Raw genomic sequence first — 17,866 nt, 5'->3', positions numbered from 1 at the left:
GTGGTATACACACACCCACACACACACACACACACACACACGTATATTATATAGTCACTTAGTATCTTAGGTTAGTAGTAAACGAATAAAGCAGCAAGTTGGTTTATGAACAGAACTAAATTGTTAAAAGTAAGTAATCAATTTTTTTGAACTATCATAATTTTTAAATTAAAACAATTGCATAAATCTTAAAACACAAAATAATAAACATTAAATAATTTTGATTGATTACTACAGTAAATAGTATAGAATGATAAAATACAAATCAATCCATCTTATAATATAATTCAACAAGGTCAAATTGTTATTGAAATACACGTGATTATTCTATTTTAGAATATAACTTAGTTATATGTATGAAAAAAATTGTAAAAATTATTTAAAATACTTGCACGAGTATTTAGCACAAAACAATGACATTTGAAGTATTTTTTTAATTTTATGATATTTTTTACATCCTAACATTTTTTGGAAATAAATTGAGAAACTCTGTGAAAATACATATAAACACTATGTTATTTTAAGATTTGCATCTTTTAGCATTTGAACATTCTAATGTTTATATTCTGTTACATGTATTTATACTTAATTATTATACTTTATCAATATATTATTTTATGAATCAAATAATGTATTGTAATATTACAATTTTATGAATTAATACTTTAATTTGTTGTAATATTATGGTTTTATAAATTTTGATGTAATATCTTGTACATTTGTAAAGATTGTATTATTAATAATATTAATATGACTTAGATATTATCAATTAATATTTCCTAGATTATTACTTGCTTCTGTAATTATATAAGCTAAATTCCTAAATACAACAGTGCTAATAAATAGCAGTGTTATAAAATTTTCAATATTTGTAGGATGTTCTGTATAAGATTAACAAGGCAGTTTAAATTGTCAAGGGTAAGGCAATTACATTCAACTGTCAATGTAAAAAATGAAAATAAAGTTGTTAGTGAAACATCTAAAACTGCCGAAACATCACAATCTACAGTTAACAAGGAAAAGGTTGACTTTGTAACAGGTACAAGTTAATTCTAACTTCAATATCCTTAAATAGTATATTATTTTAATAAAAAAAATTAATCTTAATTAGAGTATATGAAATTAAATTAAATTTTAATTAAAGTATATAAAAAAATTTTGCTTAGGACCACCTATGCATGCTGTATCTTCTATGGACAAAAGAATATTAGTTTGGGTCAAAAGATTTCCCAGTATTGATCAGGTACCAGATTATGTCTCGTGAGTTTTATATTTGAAATAACAGTTTCAAAATAATGTCACTTTTAGGATTAAATATGATAAATATTTCTTGTTTTGATTATTTAGTTATCAATGTATACAACATGCACATACTAAGGCAAGAATTCGTGTATGTTTTATCATGTTCTTTCTTGGAATAGTTATCTGTGTTGCAGCCGTAGTGGCTGGAAAAAGAGAAGCTGCTAGTGGAAAAAGTATAGCAACAGAGAGAGTGAAATGGTACATGGAGATAAAGAAAAAAGCTGAGGAAGAAAAAAAAAATGCTGAAAATGTACAGTAATGTTTCATTTGGTAATATACAATGATCAAATTTTTTCTTAGTAATATTTGGAATATTTTCTTAATCAGCTGTTTTCCTCTTTTATCATTTTCTAATGTTATTTGTTCTAATGTTACAAAAAATAGTTTGATGCGATAGATATTGCTTCAGTAATACGATTCAAGATGTGTAAATTACGTGTAACAAGTATCACATTATACTTTAATAATTTAATATATTTTTGTAATAAATGCAAATTAGATCATGTAATTTTAAAATGTTGAAACTTCATACTCTATGTAAAGATATTATATTAAATGAAGGAAGTTTATGAAGGAAATTTTAAAGTTCCTCTATTCAATATACATAACCTGTGTACAAAAATGACAACAAATAAACAAGATATAATTGTACTACATAAATGCAGTAACTAGATATATTTGTAATATATCAATATATTTGTAATTAAATTTACAATCATACAAAAAGGTGGTACTCGAAGTATTTTCAAAATTAATAACAATATTAAATTTCGATATTATTTGGCGGCTTGTAAAAGCTACGGCATTTTTTATAGTAAACATCAACTGTATGATCCTTCACAACTTCTTCTACGTTTAACTCAGCTTGCAATAATCGCACAGTATTTTGTTCTTTTCTCAATGCTTTGAGAAGTTGTGGATTATCATTGCCATTGTCCCTCTCAAGTTTTAGTTGCTTCACTTTTTCCCTTGATGCATTTAAACATCTTGTAATAGCCAATTCTCTTGTTTTATGGCCTGTTTGAATTTGTTCATATAAATCTTTACATCTTTCAGTAGGGTCAGCTTGCCCTTTAAATGATTCTGTTGGAAGTATAGTATTTAGCATATAAATGATTTTGTCATCGAGTTGCCGCATCTTTTTTAACGCATCCTGAAACAAAAATATAATTTCGCTGAACAATACCACGCGCTACGTTCGAAAGTACTGTGCTGCAAAATAATTAATTTCAATTTAAATCTTTTAATCACTTTTTTATTGTCATGTTTTGTACATACAAAACGTGTCGATTACTACTTAATAATTAACTCAGGCGAATAAGTCTGTTTTATAAATTGTACGTAGAATTTTATGTTTAATTAAATTCATTTCAATTTTTATCCCTAATGACAAGATCTCTCAATTATCAAAAATGCCATTTACCGTGTGAAATGTTATGTAAATCGCTATATAACCTTAATTATTTCTTTAATGTATCACATGTAGTTTTCTAAAAAGCTACAATTTGGCATGTACGTATAATTGGGATAACTGAAGTACATAATTCGAAATACAGCCCATTTTAAATAATGTTTCATTTATTTAAAAAAAAAATACCTGAAACTCTAAAAAGTCACCGCATCCTACACCTATAGTTGCCATTTTTTTAATCTGTGGAGTTCAAGTAACGTGTACAACCATGAAGAAACTGCAGAATAGATCTGCTACCCTGCGAGATTTATCATGATGTGTAGATTTTGCAAGCCTTAATTTAAGCATTTCATAGATCAGATATACTGGAGATAGAAACTGAGAGTTTAATTTGGACAATTTTGGCAATTACAAAAATTCATTGCATCATGAAAATTTGATCAATTTATGAACTCTGGAATAGTAGTTGCATGTGCCATGTGGCGCTGATATCTCTGTCCTTGTTGCATATTATTACGCTCCTTGTCGATCGATGGTGCTGCCATCCATACACCTTTCAGATTTGGCAGAAACTAAAAGAATAAAAAGAAAAAATCCGATAGTTCCGATAGTACAGGTCGCCGTCGGTAATTGACCAACGGTGATGTGTGGTAGCGGCGCGTGCACTTTTCAACTGAGCGGAACAACGGCGACAGCAAAAGAAATAGAAGAAAATAAAATAATAATAAATAGATTACAGTTTCAGTTGTAAAATGATCGTCAAAACAAGCACTCGGGAAACCATATCATTGCATATAAATTAAAAAAAATAATAGTTGTTGTGTTGATACTAAATCTTATAATATTATATACGACAAAGACAGTAATATCGATTAGTTCCACCATTTCTAGCGTTTGGGTATCCATACACTTGAAATGTAAACAAACAAACAGAAAACGCAAACAAACAAGGGAGAACAAACGAACAAAAGAAATTTTAATTATAATAATAAATAGTGGCAGATTTTCAAAAATTTAATATCAGCCAATGATGTAATACAGAGGTCAAGGATGTCCGGTTTTTAAACTTACAAATAATTTAATCACGAGTAGGGCCATTTTTCGAGATGAAACGTTTCGAATTTGCAGCAATTTTATTTCAAACGATTGTATTACAAGTATAGGAATCATTTTGTTTTCTTTTCTTTTCTCGTTACATTAAAGGTTTACACTGTACCCTAAATTTTGTAAATCCTTTGCCATTGATGCCACAGTTTCTGCAGACAAAGGTTGCTGAGGCACACGTGGAGGACCTGGATTGATGTTTGTCAACAGAGACATTGCTGCTTTCATGGTCTCTATAAAAGTTCCTGTAATAAGTGATTGTAATAAGTTAAAATTAATACATATTTCTGAATGCTATTAAGCTACTTGGCATCAAAATAAACGATTTTTCTGCAAGTACGAGTAATCAATAGGTATTGATTATTAAATACTAAGTTAATTGATTAATAGGTATTGACTATTAATTATTAAATTAATAAGTATAAAAATTCTCTATAGGCACAAGTAATTAATGAGAAATTCTGTTAAAGAATCATTAAAAAATGCGTTTAAGTTTTCCATTAATTTAATTATTCGGTAATTCGGTAATATTCCAAGATGAAGAGAGATGTTCAATTAATCTTGTACCATATTTGCCTATACTCGTCAAAACGTTTGTCAAACGTTGTTGAGTTTCTCTTGCTTTCAAGAGATTGCCTGCGTTTCCGGCTGTAAACGTTTCGACCGTGAGTTCCGGGAACATGCTTAAGCTTGTTATTATAAAAGAATTCATTCCTATTGCACAAGCAGCGTCCATCAGCTGAAACAAATGCAATAATAATAATTTTCTCACTGGTAATTAATCACGAGTCGCAGCAGGCTGAATGAACTTACGAGATTAAGATTTTCTACGATTTATTACATAATTTTTAGTGTTGAAAACCGTGCGATTAGTTTACACAAACTGACAATATTCGAATATTTTACGACACAGCGAATTCACTGAATTTGTTTTCTCAGTGCCGTCAGTATCATTCACGAAAACTGACGAACATAATAATTGAATTGAATACCTCGTTATTCCCAAGGAATACTACGAATCTGTTGTTATTGGCGCGTAAAGCTCGAGCACCTTCCTGCAAGTTGGAACTTGTGAATTTTATTCCCACGAACGTTGGAATCTCCTCGTTGAGAGATTCGAGAAACTCGCCCATGTGTACTGAAAAATTGCCGGTATATCTTCAAGTATACTGTACTCTGTATCGTGCATGAACTTGGAACGTGTGATCGCCAGGAATTGAATCAGGATCGTCACAATTGTTGATTATCGGCTTACCATTAACGTTAGTGAACATCGGAATGTGATAATACAGAAGCGGTGTGTTCGGAGCTGCTGAACTAACCAGTCTTAAATAATCTTTCAATTGTTCGGACGTGCTTGGTTTAAAGTATAATTCCGGCAGGCAAAGGATAGAATCTGCTTTGATGCTTTCAGCGTGTTTTGCCTTCGAACAATGCCATCACGTAGGTACAATACTAAATAAGACTTTGGAATTACAGAAGAAATCCTTCCATTTAACACCTCCTTTTCTACGTCTTTCGAAGATCGAAACAACCGCGAAAGATGATGTGAAAAAATGTTATTTAGCATTTGCTTTTCGTGTTAGAAAAAATTTAATTGATCAGGGTCCTAAATGGAAGTTTTAGCTTGATACGAATTGCAATATCTTTTACATACGAGTTCAAGAACATCGGGAAGAGATGCACCGCCTACTTGAATCATCAAGTGTTGCTTCGTTGTTCTAACAGCATTCGCCCAAGCCTCGGCAACTAACTTTCTCTCGCTCGTTGACATGGACGGACCTTCTCCGCTCGTTCCATTTACTATTAATTTACCACAAATTACTCCTTTGCGCTCGCGTTCTCAAATTAATGAAGAATCTTTCGCGAATGTCACGGAATTTAATTATCAATCGCGGAATATTTTTCAATCACACATTGAATTTAACACGAGCAACGCAAATGCGAAAATTTTGAAATTTTCATTCTTTGCTGATTGCGGGATGTAAGATATTTTAGTCTTAGAAATCTACTCCCCCAACCAAAAAAAAAAAAAAGAAAAAATAGACTTAATCTCTACGTACCAAGAACACCGTTGACTTTTTTGTTTGCCAAGTGGTTTGCGTACTGTGGTATGACTGACAAATTTAGAGTTCTGGTGCTAAAGTAAACAAATGATGATATTATACATACATTTCATTGAACATATTAAATCTCTGTATTTATAATTTTCTAAATTTGAGCAGAAAACTTGTATGATGTGTGTAATATAAAGTATAAGTATAAATGAAGAAAGTAGAATCTCGCTGTCAACATCGATACTCGCTGAATAATGATTTCCACACGTTGACCTTTTTATCGCTTGCCAGCCAGTTTTGTATAATAACGAAAGTATGAAAGAAACTGAAGATACCGGCCACTTTCCTCAAAATGACCAAATAAAATGAAATAAAATAAAATAGAAGTGTCAAGGATGTTACCTGTCATTATTGAACGGTGTTAATACAGGGGCGAGCAGTCCCCTAAAAGTGAACGACACTCTCTACAATGAAAGCAAATTTATTATTATCGGATAATTTATCAATATTATGTTGTATGTTATTATCTTATAAAATAGTAGTAACTGCAATTATTGCACATTTATAATTTGATCAAACAGTAATTCTTTTATATTTTTATTAGACGCTCTATAAACTTTTTCTTTCCCTTATTATATATGCAAAATATCAAACATGATCAACATCCAAAGCATCCAATCGAAAGAATACAGTAACGATGAATTTTTACATCAAACCGATAAAAATTTCACCGAGGATCGATCTGAAGGAATGTTAGACGTAAGTTCGAAAAACAATTTGTAAATAATACGATGTAACAATTGAGGTAAGTGTACGTACCGGCATTCTGGAACGTGAAGCAAACTCGTCGAGCTTCAATTGGAATATTGTACATACAAAGACGAAGAGGAATATTTTCAGCTGTGGTTCTGATAAGATTGTCTCAACTTAGTCATCAAATATCACGTGTTACGTGTTTACTGATATTGGGAATTTTTCGTTTTATAATGTTAATAGTATAATACAGCATGTACCTACATATAATATATATATATATATATATAAAACTTTCTTCACACTTTCATCTTTACATAATAAATACATTATATTTCTATATTTTTCTTCACAAATATACAATATATATCATTTCAATAATTTATATGTTTACGAAGTGAGGCAAGGGAAAACAAGATTCTTTTTCATCTACAGAGTTGTTTATATATCGATGCATCTACAATATATCTTTGACGTTTGTTTTATCTCGTGTCGACTGATATCAAAGGTCGAGGTCAATATCAAAATGACTAGAGTTATTTATAAAAAATGCTCTTTACGTTTATTTACATGTAGATCTTGCTCTTTTAACAATGCCAATGATATATGTATAACGCAATATATTATCGTAGTGGTAAGTAATATTCGCACAAGTTTCAAGATGGCCGTGTTGCGTTTTCCCTTTCACGGGACGTTACGTATTTTTGCCATTAGGTAGTTCTTTCGAAACAAGAACGTTGGAGGACTACTCGAAAGTTTGCGTAATAACGTTGAAGAGAATACTATTTAACGTTACTTGCTAGAATCGTTCTCAATTGTTGTTATCCTCTTTCTCTAGTTTTCTTCTTCTTCTTCTTCTCTTACGCTACGGTGTTATCAGTGTATGTGACATGTTGCATTAACAAAAGAATCGTTCGTTCGCCAATATCCTTCATTTCTTTCTGTTTTTCGTATTTTTCGACATATCCGACATTCACATTGTCTTGCCACGGCACTATACCGATTACCGCTCTGTATAGCACTCGCCTTAGCGATTATGATTTCTCGTCGCAGTAGATAACGATTTGTATTCGTGCTCTACGGTAGAAGTTTTTGCCATTGGCGTCAATACCATTAATGCGATGACAATTTTCGTTTTCAGTTGCTTGTGTCGATCAACCGATCAACGAAGAATGAAAATAATTATAAAATCGTGATAGATTTTCTTACGCAGAGGGAAAACTGTAATTGTACAGGAACTAAAAATACCACATCTCACTAATCGTGAGCACGAGTTAAGAACCGTTTAAATCGTGTACGTTCATCGTTTACAGTTCGACGATTTGTTAAAAGATTGTCAAAAGGATCTCTTTTCGTAGCAAACGTTTTCACACGAAAGGGGAAAGAATATATTATAGAAAAATCTCGTCAATTCCCTCGTCTTGCGTTCCAAAAACAGTCATTAAATGGAAACGTCAACGAAAAAGATTGATGGACCTTTTCTTTTTTTTTTATTTAATACGCTAAAACTTGTGGCACAAAATTACAATTTAGGTTTCTTAAGAGTTCGAGTTCGTTTCGCGCGAGACCTCGTTACGACCTATAATTGCTTGAAACGTATTTATTACCAAATGCAGTGTTAACACTTACGCGAATGCTCTAATTGCAAGTGGCGACGTAACCAGAGATGCGCAGAGCATTAGACCTAGAGAGAATGATCTGGTTTCTGTCGGACGTTTGCGCTGCTTTCATTTTTCGAAAGGTATAATAACGTACGAAAAGGCAAACGAAAAAACGTTTAATGAAAAACGTCAGGCGTGTTGATTTCTTTATTTTTATTGTTATTAAAGGAAAGCATAATTCGTCGTTTCGGAATTTGCTCGATTTGGCACGTAATCGAAATATGTATACGTATATCGAAACAGACGTGTATGTATATATATATATAGATCGAAAGAGACGTACGAACGAAAACGTTTTATTGATAATTTCGACACGCGTTTATCGCGATATTCGCTCACAACAAAAATAACGGAGCAGGTGATAATGCGACAATTAGGAAACGGAAAAAAAAGAAAAATAGAAGAAGACAGGGGCAATGAAATTCCCACCAGGGAACGGCCACTTTTAAACGCTAGTTTGAAGTCACTTCTTCCAGCTGGTTACGTTACTACTATTCGGCGAAGACTCAACGAATCAGTTTAGTTATTTAATGACTTGTTAGACGCGATCAATATCTCAGCAGTCACAATGACCCAGATTTTCGACTGACCAAAAAAGCTGTCAATGAGCGAATGCAGTGAAAACGATCCGCATTCTACACTGTGTATGCGTATACGTATGTATATCTCAGTTAATACATACATGTGATATATTCATATATTTGTATATCATAAAATTCACACTTATGAAAAAGACATATCGTTTCAATTAAGGTAGATTAACAGCCGTGGCCGGACCAGCCTGGTCACGCGGCAGAAAATTGTTTCTTTCTTATTAATCTTTTCTTTTTTTTTTCTGCTTATTATTACTTCTCTTTGTTTTTCATTTTTCCTTGACTTCGACTCGTACTCCGTACAAAAAAATGCAGCGTTATACGTATATATATATTTCATAGCTGTCGAAAGTAACTCGTACGATTTGAACCCGATAACAATTATAGCTCTGAACCTGCCGTTTCGATTTTTCTTCAAAATTGTCAATCGATGATCGAGAATGTCAGTTCTTTGTTAATTAACAATTAGCGGTTGCTAGTTAGACATTTTGAACGGGCAACAATTAATGTAAATCTGATCATTCGTCGCATACTTTTACAACAGAGCAAAGCGAAATTATGTCGTCGCTGTGATATAAGTTTTTATTATGAAAAGGCTCTCCTAAGTTCTTTCGACACGTGTAAGTGTAAGTATCCTCCGCAACGAGGAAGCATCGATTGTTATCAAATCACTCAGTATCTCTGGATGCATGCATGCGTCTGTATGCCGCGAGTGTACGCATATGTGTACGTGAGAGTACGTTTTCATACGCGAGCATACGTGTACGCATAGGCGCACATAGCTGTATATTCGTATTTGCGTGTCGTTTTATAATATGTATTACGCGTACATGTTTTCTTAATGTAACAGCTACTGAAGAACCACGGATATGTACAATAGGGATATGCCCGATGGATACAAGGTACACATTTCTCTCTCTCTCTCTCTTTCTCTTTTTCGCAAGCACACTGCATTCTTCGTCCTTTTGTCTCTCCTCGAATTCAATTCGATGAAAAAAGGGGGATAATCGAGTCGATCACCAACAATTTACATTGTTCCCTATCGGTCTAACAATCCAAGTAGAACAATCCAAAGTATTCACGATCCACGCGTTGTCCTTTTCAATTTGTATTCGCGAAACGTTTGGATTCTGTGTTATATACAGGGTGGGCCAAAAGTCACTTTCTACTAAAATAAATTCGTAACTTTTTCATTATATATATATGTGTGTATATTTTTTTTTTTACAAATTTTCAAAACACGATAAAAGAGTCACGTTTGAACTTAAATTTAATTTAAAATTAATAAAATTTTTCTTACTTTTTTGTTTTATCAAAAAAAAAAAAAAAAGAAATATAGATGGGAGGGAACTTTTGTCTCGCTCTGTATAACTGCAGGTTATCCTTCGCACGTTCCAACCTTTGTTCGTTTCTATTTGCGTTTTAAATTTGATGTTCCACGTTAGCTAGCACGTGGCCAAAGGACGAAAAGGCGGCGAAAAAAAGACTTTGCACGCGCGCGCGCGCCGTGTAAGTCTACATAAAATGTTAAGTATATGTACCTGGTGCAATTAACTCGCGAAAAACTCGATTGCGTCTTTTTAAATCTCGTCGAACGTCGGGATCCCATCGCCCTCCCCCTCCCCCTCCCCCCTCTCTCTTTGAAACTCCATCTTGGAATTCGTTCTCAACAGTGCGTTCCGCGCGTTTCGTTTTTCGTATACCTTATACACGGAAGGAAAAGAAACTTAATACTGCGTCGTTTACATACGTTGAAATGGCCCTTGAGAGCACGTCCGAAAGTCGAGTGATCAACGAGTATGGTCCCAAAAGTTTTAAGAAGTATAGTTGCTTCGTTCTAGCACGGTGTACAACGTAGCTTCCGTCTTATAAATACTCTCAACAAATGCCTCGGTATCAGCCGTAAAGAAGGGACTTCCAAGCATAAGCGCCGTTACGAGATCGAGATATTGACATGACGGTGAACGATGAGAGAAAACAATTTTACGTTCCGCGCGATACGATTCGTCGATTTAACGTCATTAACCGCTTGCGCTGGCAACCGGATTGCGGACCATAACGAGTGACCAGACCGTATTCAATAATTCGCCGCTTTCTTTTTCGACACTCGTCGGTGTGACATCGCCGGAATAGAAATCCATCGAGAAGTGATAAATTTATTATTTCTTTTGCCAGTGTAGTTGGTTGTACTTAAATATATTTAAAACTGAGAAAACATTGCAACTTTCGGACAAAGAGTTCTCGACGCACGTAGCACGCAAGAGGTTAACGAGTAATTCGAAGCTTAGACATGACGTTTAATTTGTTCAACGTTCAATTCTGAGAGACTCGCCGAGATCGATCGTTCAAATACATACACTTTTTCACGTGTTTTGCAAATCCGTAGCGACGCGAATGCTTCTGAAAAGTTTCTTTCCTTTTTTTTTTTTCTTTTTACTTTTTATAACAAATAGCAGCTTGGTTCAAAGAACTATCGCCTGTAGTAGGTTGTCTCTGTTCTACCGTTCGAAAGACGTCCGTTGTAAATCGATGATATTCTCGATGCCGGGGGTTTTGTCCGAGACTCAAGGAGCATCGAAATTAACTACAACAATCAATTATCGTTATTAGTAGCCCTTGTTTGCTTCTATGTACACGCAGAACGTATCCACGATACTTGCTGCACACTATTACACTGTAAGTAAACAGTTTTTTGGCGTATGCGAACGTGGTTTCCTTCGTGCATTCTCTCTTCGTAAAAAAAAACCGTTTGTGTCAACCTTTCGATGAAGATTGCCTATTCAAATGAACGAAACTAACGTTAAACAACGCGTTGAATTGACAGACGTCGTAGATATCGTATAAATACTTGTTCGGTAGTATTTGTACGAAACAATTACGTATATATATATATATATATACTGTATGTGTATTGCACTTGTACAAGTGTTTTTCTCCCCTTATATTTTTCTTTTCTCTATTACACACGTACGACAATACTTGCACGAGATTTGAAAAGAGTCTTTCCATTTTCATGAACTTCATCGAATATAATACGCATCATCATAGTTTGCTTCTAATCAATTTCCTGCTACGATATGGTACTGTAAGAGATTCACAATCTCGTCAACGGATATGTCTCTCAGGGAAAGTTAAATTTTCATCGTTGAATCTCTCTGGAAATACTTTACCAAAGTGGTAAAATTTGTATCAATTATCTAGATTAGTGGCTGCCAATCTTTTTTCTCTGCCGTACCCCTTGATTAGGCTTTCCATTTACTCTCATTTTGAGTATCCCCTCAGAAACTCCCACCCATGCCTCAAAAAAGTTTGTTCCTTTTTCAATTCTTTTTGTAGGTTAACCAAATAATCAAACGACTCAAATTGACCTAATGACATTTCAAATTAGAATCTCTGTGACTCTTATTTTTCTCGTGTTCTCCTTTTTTTTTTCGGTGTTTTCCGCCATCATCAATATTATTTTCCCTCAAGTTGAGGTATTTAGATCTGAATTAGATGATCAAAGTCGCTCGTAACGTTTCAAAGCGTTACGTTCGCGACATTACGAGGTACATAGTTGAAACGTAGATAACACAATAAAGTAAACACGATAGTTTCGACGTAAAAATTGATTTTAGCAAGATTTTAGTCGTTTAGCTTCAGGTTCGTTTCAAGTTTTAACCTATTGTTTTAGATTTAAAACGTACAGCAGCTTAGACTGCACAGACAATTTGTTTACTTCATAACTACGGCTGTATTTTTTTTTTTTTTCATTACTATTATTATTATTATTATTATTTCTTCTTCTAATTTGTATCTAAAATCGTATTAGTTGTATTAAAAGTGAGAGAGTTTTACTTTGGAGTAAAGTCTTGTTGCGCGATTTCGTTCTTTTGTTTTTCCCCTCCCTCATTCGCGGCTGGATCATTGAATTTTGTTTCATGCCTCGTGACAAACATTGTTCGTTAGACACATTCGGAAAAACGAGTAAAAGATGGATGGAGGAAGTGGCGTCGAAAAATATATTAAGGAGCGCAGCGACGCCACGAAACTTGTTGTTGCGAAACTTTTTACTTTTGTACAATTCTGGAAACGGCACGCCAAGACAAAACATCGCGAACGCTGCCGAATGTAACATTATTGGGAAGCACTTTTCTCAAACAGTGGCTCGATCAATCTGGAAAACTCTGGACAGATATTTTCAATTTTTGCAAGTGGAAACGCTTGCCGTTTCTAGAACCACAGAGTCGAGGATAAAGATCGTGAGTTGCTATGGGGAGGGGGAGGGAGGAACTATTCGTTGAAGACTGGAAAGTTCGTTCGGACAGACAGTAGTTGGTGGAAGACAAAGGATAATCTCTCTTTATTCGTGACATCGCTGGGCCCGTCGCAGATAGATTTTTATAATATTAATATTACACTTCGTCGCTAATTATCTTCACCTATTGTATATAGAGTTATACCGTGGAAAATTAGGCAAGCGGAGCACATGTCCTTTAAACAATCGGAACGATAGTCAAGAGTGAAAAAGAACTCGACACTCCTTGGTCTCCGTATTTTATAATCTACAGTTTACGCTTTCGCTTAACACATCTATCCGGGGGATAAAAGGGAGTTTGCAAACGACTGCAAAGATTCAACATCGATATCTCTACTACTTTCCTTCCACTTGTTCTCCTCGCTCTCAACAATATACATAATACACAATACACATGGTGTAATAAATACGACTTTCGAGTGGCAATACTTCACGCGCGTGAATTAACATCTCTCTCTCTCTCTCTCTCTCTCTCTTTCTCTTTCTCTTTCTCTTTCTCTCGCGTTCAAGATTCCTCGTGTGCTCGATCGGATCGATAATAACCGAGAGAGCATAATGCAGCTATATATACGTACGCATATTGCCTGCATTGCGTGATCTTGTAACAAACAAACGTTTAAACAAATCCCCAATGCAAGTACGTGTAGGCTTGGTACGTAGCAGAGATTTTGCCGCGGCAAAACCGACTTGCGTGACTTCGAACGGGAATATGGAAATAATACTGCTGTTTCATAGGTTTCCTTTTATTAAATACTAGCTGTAACAAGTGATTTTTTTTTTTTTTTGCCTTTTCTTTTTTTTTTTTTTTTCGTTTAACTCTATAACTGTTTTAACTTACTTCATTACGATCTCTCTCGAGAACTTTGCCATACGACTTTGCCCTTCTCTGTCAGAGTGGCGTGCTTGTGTTTTCATCGAGTGGACGAGTTTTAGAGTCGTGAAATGTTTCACCTACTTGGATACTTCGCTTCTATCGCACCTCTAAGCATACATCGATGATAGAGCTTGACTAGACGTCTCGTTTCTCACTCCTGTAGACGTAGACTCCTCTCTTAATTCGCGTGGCTGCTCTTCATTTTGCCTCTTTTTCTACGGCGCAAACGCCAGGAAGAGCGATGGAGAAATAAACCATGTTAACATCGAGTATCGACTCGAGAAAAGAAAGTCACCAATCACGAGAATTTTATTGGTGATATTATATTTCATTTGTGACATTCGTTTCGACAGATACCTAACGTTCGGAAGGAGAGATCATGCAGCCCAAAAATTACAGACAGAAAAAGAATGAAGGAAAGGAAAGAAAAATCGTTTGTTATTGTCATTGAGTAAAGTTTTCATTATTTCCTGACGATTTCAAGGAATAAAGCAAACGCTTGTACTTGCTTGTACTTTGGAAGATATCTTTTTAAACTTTTATACTTTATACTTTAATTAATCTCTTTAAACAATTACTTTCATTGAATGGGAAACTATGCGAAAAATTAATTGCAACGAAACGTTCGAATGAAAACGTAAAAAACCGAACAGCTACGTGCGACTGCATGATCGATACGACTGCACGTTGGCCGTGCAACATTCGCAATGATTCGAGATTGTCGCGAATAAAACAACTTGTAAAAAACGAGTCAGGTACTTAAAGTGCAAGCGTTAATCACTCGGAAGGGCAGGTCAACGCCTACGTATAAAAATGAATCAGGTCCCGCTGTAAGTTAGAACGTACGTTCGATTAACGAGAAATTGGTTTTGGAACTGGCTTCGTTTTCAAAATAAAATCAAGCGACTCTCTGAACCAGGCTTCTCCTCGAAGCCTCGTTTGCCGCAAACGTTTCTTTCAAGTCTGCAGAATTGTTAAGTATACAAATATACACGCGTATTAAAATATATCGTATAGATTAGAAAATATATGTATATGCATGTAGTATGTAAAAAAATATGGAAAACAGAGTTAGAATGAATTTAATTAACAACGAAAAGAATCAATCTAATCGAAAACTAAACTAAACTCTCGATCAAAAATATCTCATTTGGAAACCTAAGCTGACTTTCATCATTTTCTTCGCTTCTCTCTTTCTCTCTCTCTCTCTCTCTCTTTCTCTTGAGGAACTGGATTTCCTTTCAAAACCACGTCAACATTATAATTTGTACATTCACGTATACGTGTAATACTAATATGACTAGAATAGTGTGGCTAGAAACGAAGAACTTTGTCGAGAACGGCTCCGCCGTTCAAATTGTTTTCAAATTCAGTTTCGGAGTTTGGATAAACGTTGGAGTGTTCATCGCCGATGACCAAATAAAACAAGACGTAGATGCTATCATAGAGATGAGATGAGATGAAATTCTCGGGCAGCGCGTAAATGAGTCAACAGGATCGTCTGAACATATCGTAGCTTCAACTTCGAATACGCGTGTTCTGCAATGTTACGTCCAATCAAACTCTGTCGGAACCGATGGTACCGGTGTTTTTTCTTAATCTCCAAGTAACGGGTGCGCAAAGACCCGCAGATTACGCACGTTTAAGCAGCGCTGAGTGTACCTTTAGGCTTAGTCCTTTTGCTTACTTGCATGTCGTAACAACATTTGACATCATGTTCATGTTTGAAGAAAGATAGACTGGCGTTCCGCCTTTACCGCGAATTTAGCGACGATTTAACTTACGGTTGGTTCCTCCGAGCGGCGAAGATCGATGAAATCGACGTCGCCCTTGACTGCCACTATGACTTCCAGACTCTCAATTTTCTCAGGGACACTTTCTTCAGGTGAAGAGCCGCGTTCAAGATGTCCGACTCGCGCGTGTCTTCGCCATCGGAGTGAACCTCCCTCCTGCGACCGTGCATCAGCAGACGATGTCTCAGCCCCCTGGAAGTGGGATCGGACAGCGCTTCGGAGACAGGGACCTTCTCCTTGCTGGAACCTGGCAACGAGACGGATCTTCCCACGGAGAAGCCTTTGCTCAGTCTGTCCAACGTGGCTGGCAGCAGGTGCCGCCTCGGTATCGCTTGTTCCCTCTCTCTCAGAATGAATCTGCCGAGCGTCTTCCAAAATGCCTGCGTGCTGTACACGTTCTCGTCGTCGCGTAGAACTCTCAGTTGACGGCTGCCACTGCCAACAGCCCCGGTCCCGCCCCACTCGAGTTCCTCGACCAACGCGAACTTCATCGGATCTTCCATCCTTCTGGCCTTCACCAGAGCCTGGGCCAGCACGTCCTGGGCCGAGCTGCTCACAGGAACGCGTAGTATCGCGTACGGTATGTCCGGCGAGACGTTGTAGATGCAAACCAGGAAAGTGTCGGCCTCGTCCCAGATGTGAGTGGACGTGTCCCTCTCGGAGTCGAGCTTCGAGTGACCGGCAGTGCTTCTGATCGAAGCTAGCCAGGCTCTGCTGCTCGGATCGTCGCCCACCCTTTTCAGCAGGAAACGTCCCTGCCCTTTCCACAAAGCCTGCGCCTGCAACGGCCGCTCCGTCGGGTCCAGTACACGCTGCGTCGGAAGTTCCTCCCTGTCCCTTTTCTCCCAGCCGCGGGACACCTCCTCCACCAATATGTACTCGTCCACGCGGTCCGCCGATATCCCAGCTTTCTGCAGAGCCTGCAGCATCACCTCCTGCGTCGTGCTCTCCTGCGTCACCTTCAATATGGTGTACGGCTCGTCCGGTATCACGTGATAAACCATCAGGAAGAACATTCGCCTCTTGAGCGTCACTCCGCCCAGACCAGGGTCGACCGTGGTCAATTTCTCCGGTTCCTTCCCCGACGAGGGCCGCTTCGACGACTCCTTGTGATCGCGGCAGCACGTGTTGTAGTCGAGGCTCTCCTCCTCCAAACGGGAGTAGATGAAAAGCGTGGAGAGGGCGAGAGGCTTGTTCTTGCAGGAACGCAAACGCACGTGCCTGTAGCCGGGCTTCAGGCATTTCAACGGGATGACCCGCTGGGCGATCAGGTGGTGGGAACTCGCCTCGACGATGCCGAAACGGAGGAACGCCAGGTCCTTGAACATCACTTGGAAGCAAAATTTCTCGTTCCAAATGGGATTCAACGCGTTGCTCTGGATCACTTTCGTCTTGTGCTTGGCGCAATCGATCGGGATGCCGACCAGCTCCACTTCGACGTACGTGCTCGCGACGAAATTCGTCGGGGAGACGTACTGACCGGAAACTATCGAGAGCGTCAGGTGCGCCGAGTGTAGTCCGTCGAACTCTTTGTCCCACGGATTGAAGCGTCTGCAATTATTTCGATTCGTCGAAAGTCAGAAGATTCGAAAACTTTCCTTTATCGTTTACGTTTTCCTCCATACAATAAAAAAGAAACCTTAAGAAACGTACCTGTACATCATGTGTCCCTTGTCCCACATGACCGAAGGTTTCCTAACGTATCCACACTGGCCGTTTTGCTCGAACATGGCAGCGTTCAAATTCAAGCCGGCGTCGTCGGTTTGGTAATTCAGCGCCACCATTTGGATACCGAACGCCCAGAAGATCACCGGGTTGAAATTCGTCGAGTCGATGCGCATCCCAGCCGGATACGTTCGTATCAGTTGGGTCTCTGCGTGGGCGACAACCCCTAGAGGCTGCTTTCTGCAAATCTTTTTCGCTGTACTTTCGTTCAAGGACGAACACTGGAAGCAGGCTGGAACTCCACGCGTGAATCTGACACAAACATTTTCGAACGATTTTATTTTTACAGACCTTTC

At 37.1% G+C, this 17,866-nt stretch overlaps 4 protein-coding genes across 9 annotated transcripts in view; 1 reads left to right on the top strand and 3 right to left on the bottom strand.

Moving 5' to 3' along the window:
- Positions 1 to 15: 15 nt before the first annotated feature.
- On the top strand, positions 16 to 1,958 carry LOC122529599 (UPF0389 protein CG9231). Of its 2 annotated transcripts, none has more exons than XM_043655878.1 (4): positions 16 to 129; positions 876 to 1,039; positions 1,143 to 1,260; positions 1,348 to 1,958. In XM_043655878.1, exons 2-4 carry the CDS (start codon positions 877 to 879, stop codon positions 1,559 to 1,561), a joined length of 495 nt encoding a protein of 164 aa, XP_043511813.1. In that variant the 5' UTR covers positions 16 to 129; position 876; the 3' UTR covers positions 1,562 to 1,958. The 2 variants fall into 2 exon arrangements, with proteins under 2 accessions (XP_043511813.1, XP_043511814.1); XM_043655879.1 differs by having other exon boundaries at positions 21 to 129; positions 1,167 to 1,260.
- On the bottom strand, positions 1,935 to 3,092 carry LOC122529600 (protein MIX23). Of its 3 annotated transcripts, none has more exons than XM_043655880.1 (2): positions 2,900 to 3,092; positions 1,935 to 2,455 (listed from the first exon to the last, which is right to left on the bottom strand). In XM_043655880.1, exons 1-2 carry the CDS (start codon positions 2,942 to 2,944, stop codon positions 2,066 to 2,068), a joined length of 435 nt encoding a protein of 144 aa, XP_043511815.1. In that variant the 5' UTR covers positions 2,945 to 3,092; the 3' UTR covers positions 1,935 to 2,065. The 3 variants fall into 3 exon arrangements, with proteins under 3 accessions (XP_043511815.1, XP_043511818.1, XP_043511816.1); XM_043655883.1 differs by lacking the exon at positions 2,900 to 3,092 and adding an exon at positions 2,758 to 2,883; XM_043655881.1 differs by lacking the exon at positions 2,900 to 3,092 and adding an exon at positions 2,726 to 2,871.
- A 740-nt stretch (positions 3,093 to 3,832) lies between these two features.
- On the bottom strand, positions 3,833 to 6,798 carry LOC122529597 (N-acetylneuraminate lyase-like). Its single transcript, XM_043655877.1, has 8 exons — positions 6,694 to 6,798; positions 6,277 to 6,338; positions 5,881 to 5,957; positions 5,475 to 5,620; positions 5,073 to 5,241; positions 4,810 to 4,955; positions 4,385 to 4,556; positions 3,833 to 4,062 (listed from the first exon to the last, which is right to left on the bottom strand). The coding sequence occupies exons 1-8, from the start codon at positions 6,697 to 6,699 to the stop codon at positions 3,911 to 3,913; spliced, it is 930 nt and encodes a 309-aa protein (XP_043511812.1). The 5' UTR covers positions 6,700 to 6,798; the 3' UTR covers positions 3,833 to 3,910.
- An 8,852-nt stretch (positions 6,799 to 15,650) lies between these two features.
- Positions 15,651 to 17,866, bottom strand: part of LOC122529594 (1-phosphatidylinositol 4,5-bisphosphate phosphodiesterase epsilon-1-like) — a 63,477-nt gene continuing 61,261 nt past the window's right edge. For all 3 annotated transcript variants that reach the window (XM_043655871.1, XM_043655873.1, XM_043655872.1), the window contains 2 exons: positions 17,499 to 17,822; positions 15,651 to 17,396 (listed from right to left, as the gene is read on the bottom strand). In XM_043655871.1, coding sequence (XP_043511806.1) covers positions 15,893 to 17,396; positions 17,499 to 17,822 — 1,828 coding nt within the window. In that variant the 3' untranslated portion in view covers positions 15,651 to 15,892. The remainder of the gene's footprint in view (positions 17,397 to 17,498; positions 17,823 to 17,866) is intronic.

This window comes from Frieseomelitta varia, unplaced genomic scaffold (assembly GCF_011392965.1).
Source record: "Frieseomelitta varia isolate USP_RPSP 00005682 unplaced genomic scaffold, Fvar_1.2 scaffold_298, whole genome shotgun sequence".
Lineage (NCBI taxonomy): Eukaryota > Metazoa > Arthropoda > Insecta > Hymenoptera > Apidae > Frieseomelitta > Frieseomelitta varia.
The sequence above is the reverse complement of the archived record's forward strand: the minus strand, read 5'-3'. Positions and strand labels throughout refer to the sequence as shown.

What these genes read in the sequence shown, in the direction of transcription:
- LOC122529597 (XM_043655877.1), bottom strand. An exon ending in AAAAGTCAACGGTGTTCTTG is followed by an intron (nt 5,621 to 5,880) that starts GTACGTAGAGAT and finishes GTAAATTAATAG; the next exon opens with TAAATGGAACGAGCGGAGAA. An exon ending in GATGTTCACTAACGTTAATG is followed by an intron (nt 4,956 to 5,072) that starts GTAAGCCGATAA and finishes GCAATTTTTCAG; the next exon opens with TACACATGGGCGAGTTTCTC.
- LOC122529599 (XM_043655878.1), top strand. Translation starts at nt 877, where the DNA reads ATGTTCTGTATAAGATTAACAAGGCAGTTTAAATTGTCAAGGGTAAGG. An exon ending in AAAGGTTGACTTTGTAACAG is followed by an intron (nt 1,040 to 1,142) that starts GTACAAGTTAAT and finishes AATTTTAATTAA; the next exon opens with AGTATATAAAAAAATTTTGC. An exon ending in CAGGTACCAGATTATGTCTC is followed by an intron (nt 1,261 to 1,347) that starts GTGAGTTTTATA and finishes TTGATTATTTAG; the next exon opens with TTATCAATGTATACAACATG.
- LOC122529600 (XM_043655880.1), bottom strand. Translation starts at nt 2,944, where the DNA reads ATGGCAACTATAGGTGTAGGATGCGGTGACTTTTTAGAGTTTCAG. An exon ending in GTGACTTTTTAGAGTTTCAG is followed by an intron (nt 2,456 to 2,899) that starts GTATTTTTTTTT and finishes TTTTTGTTTCAG; the next exon opens with GATGCGTTAAAAAAGATGCG.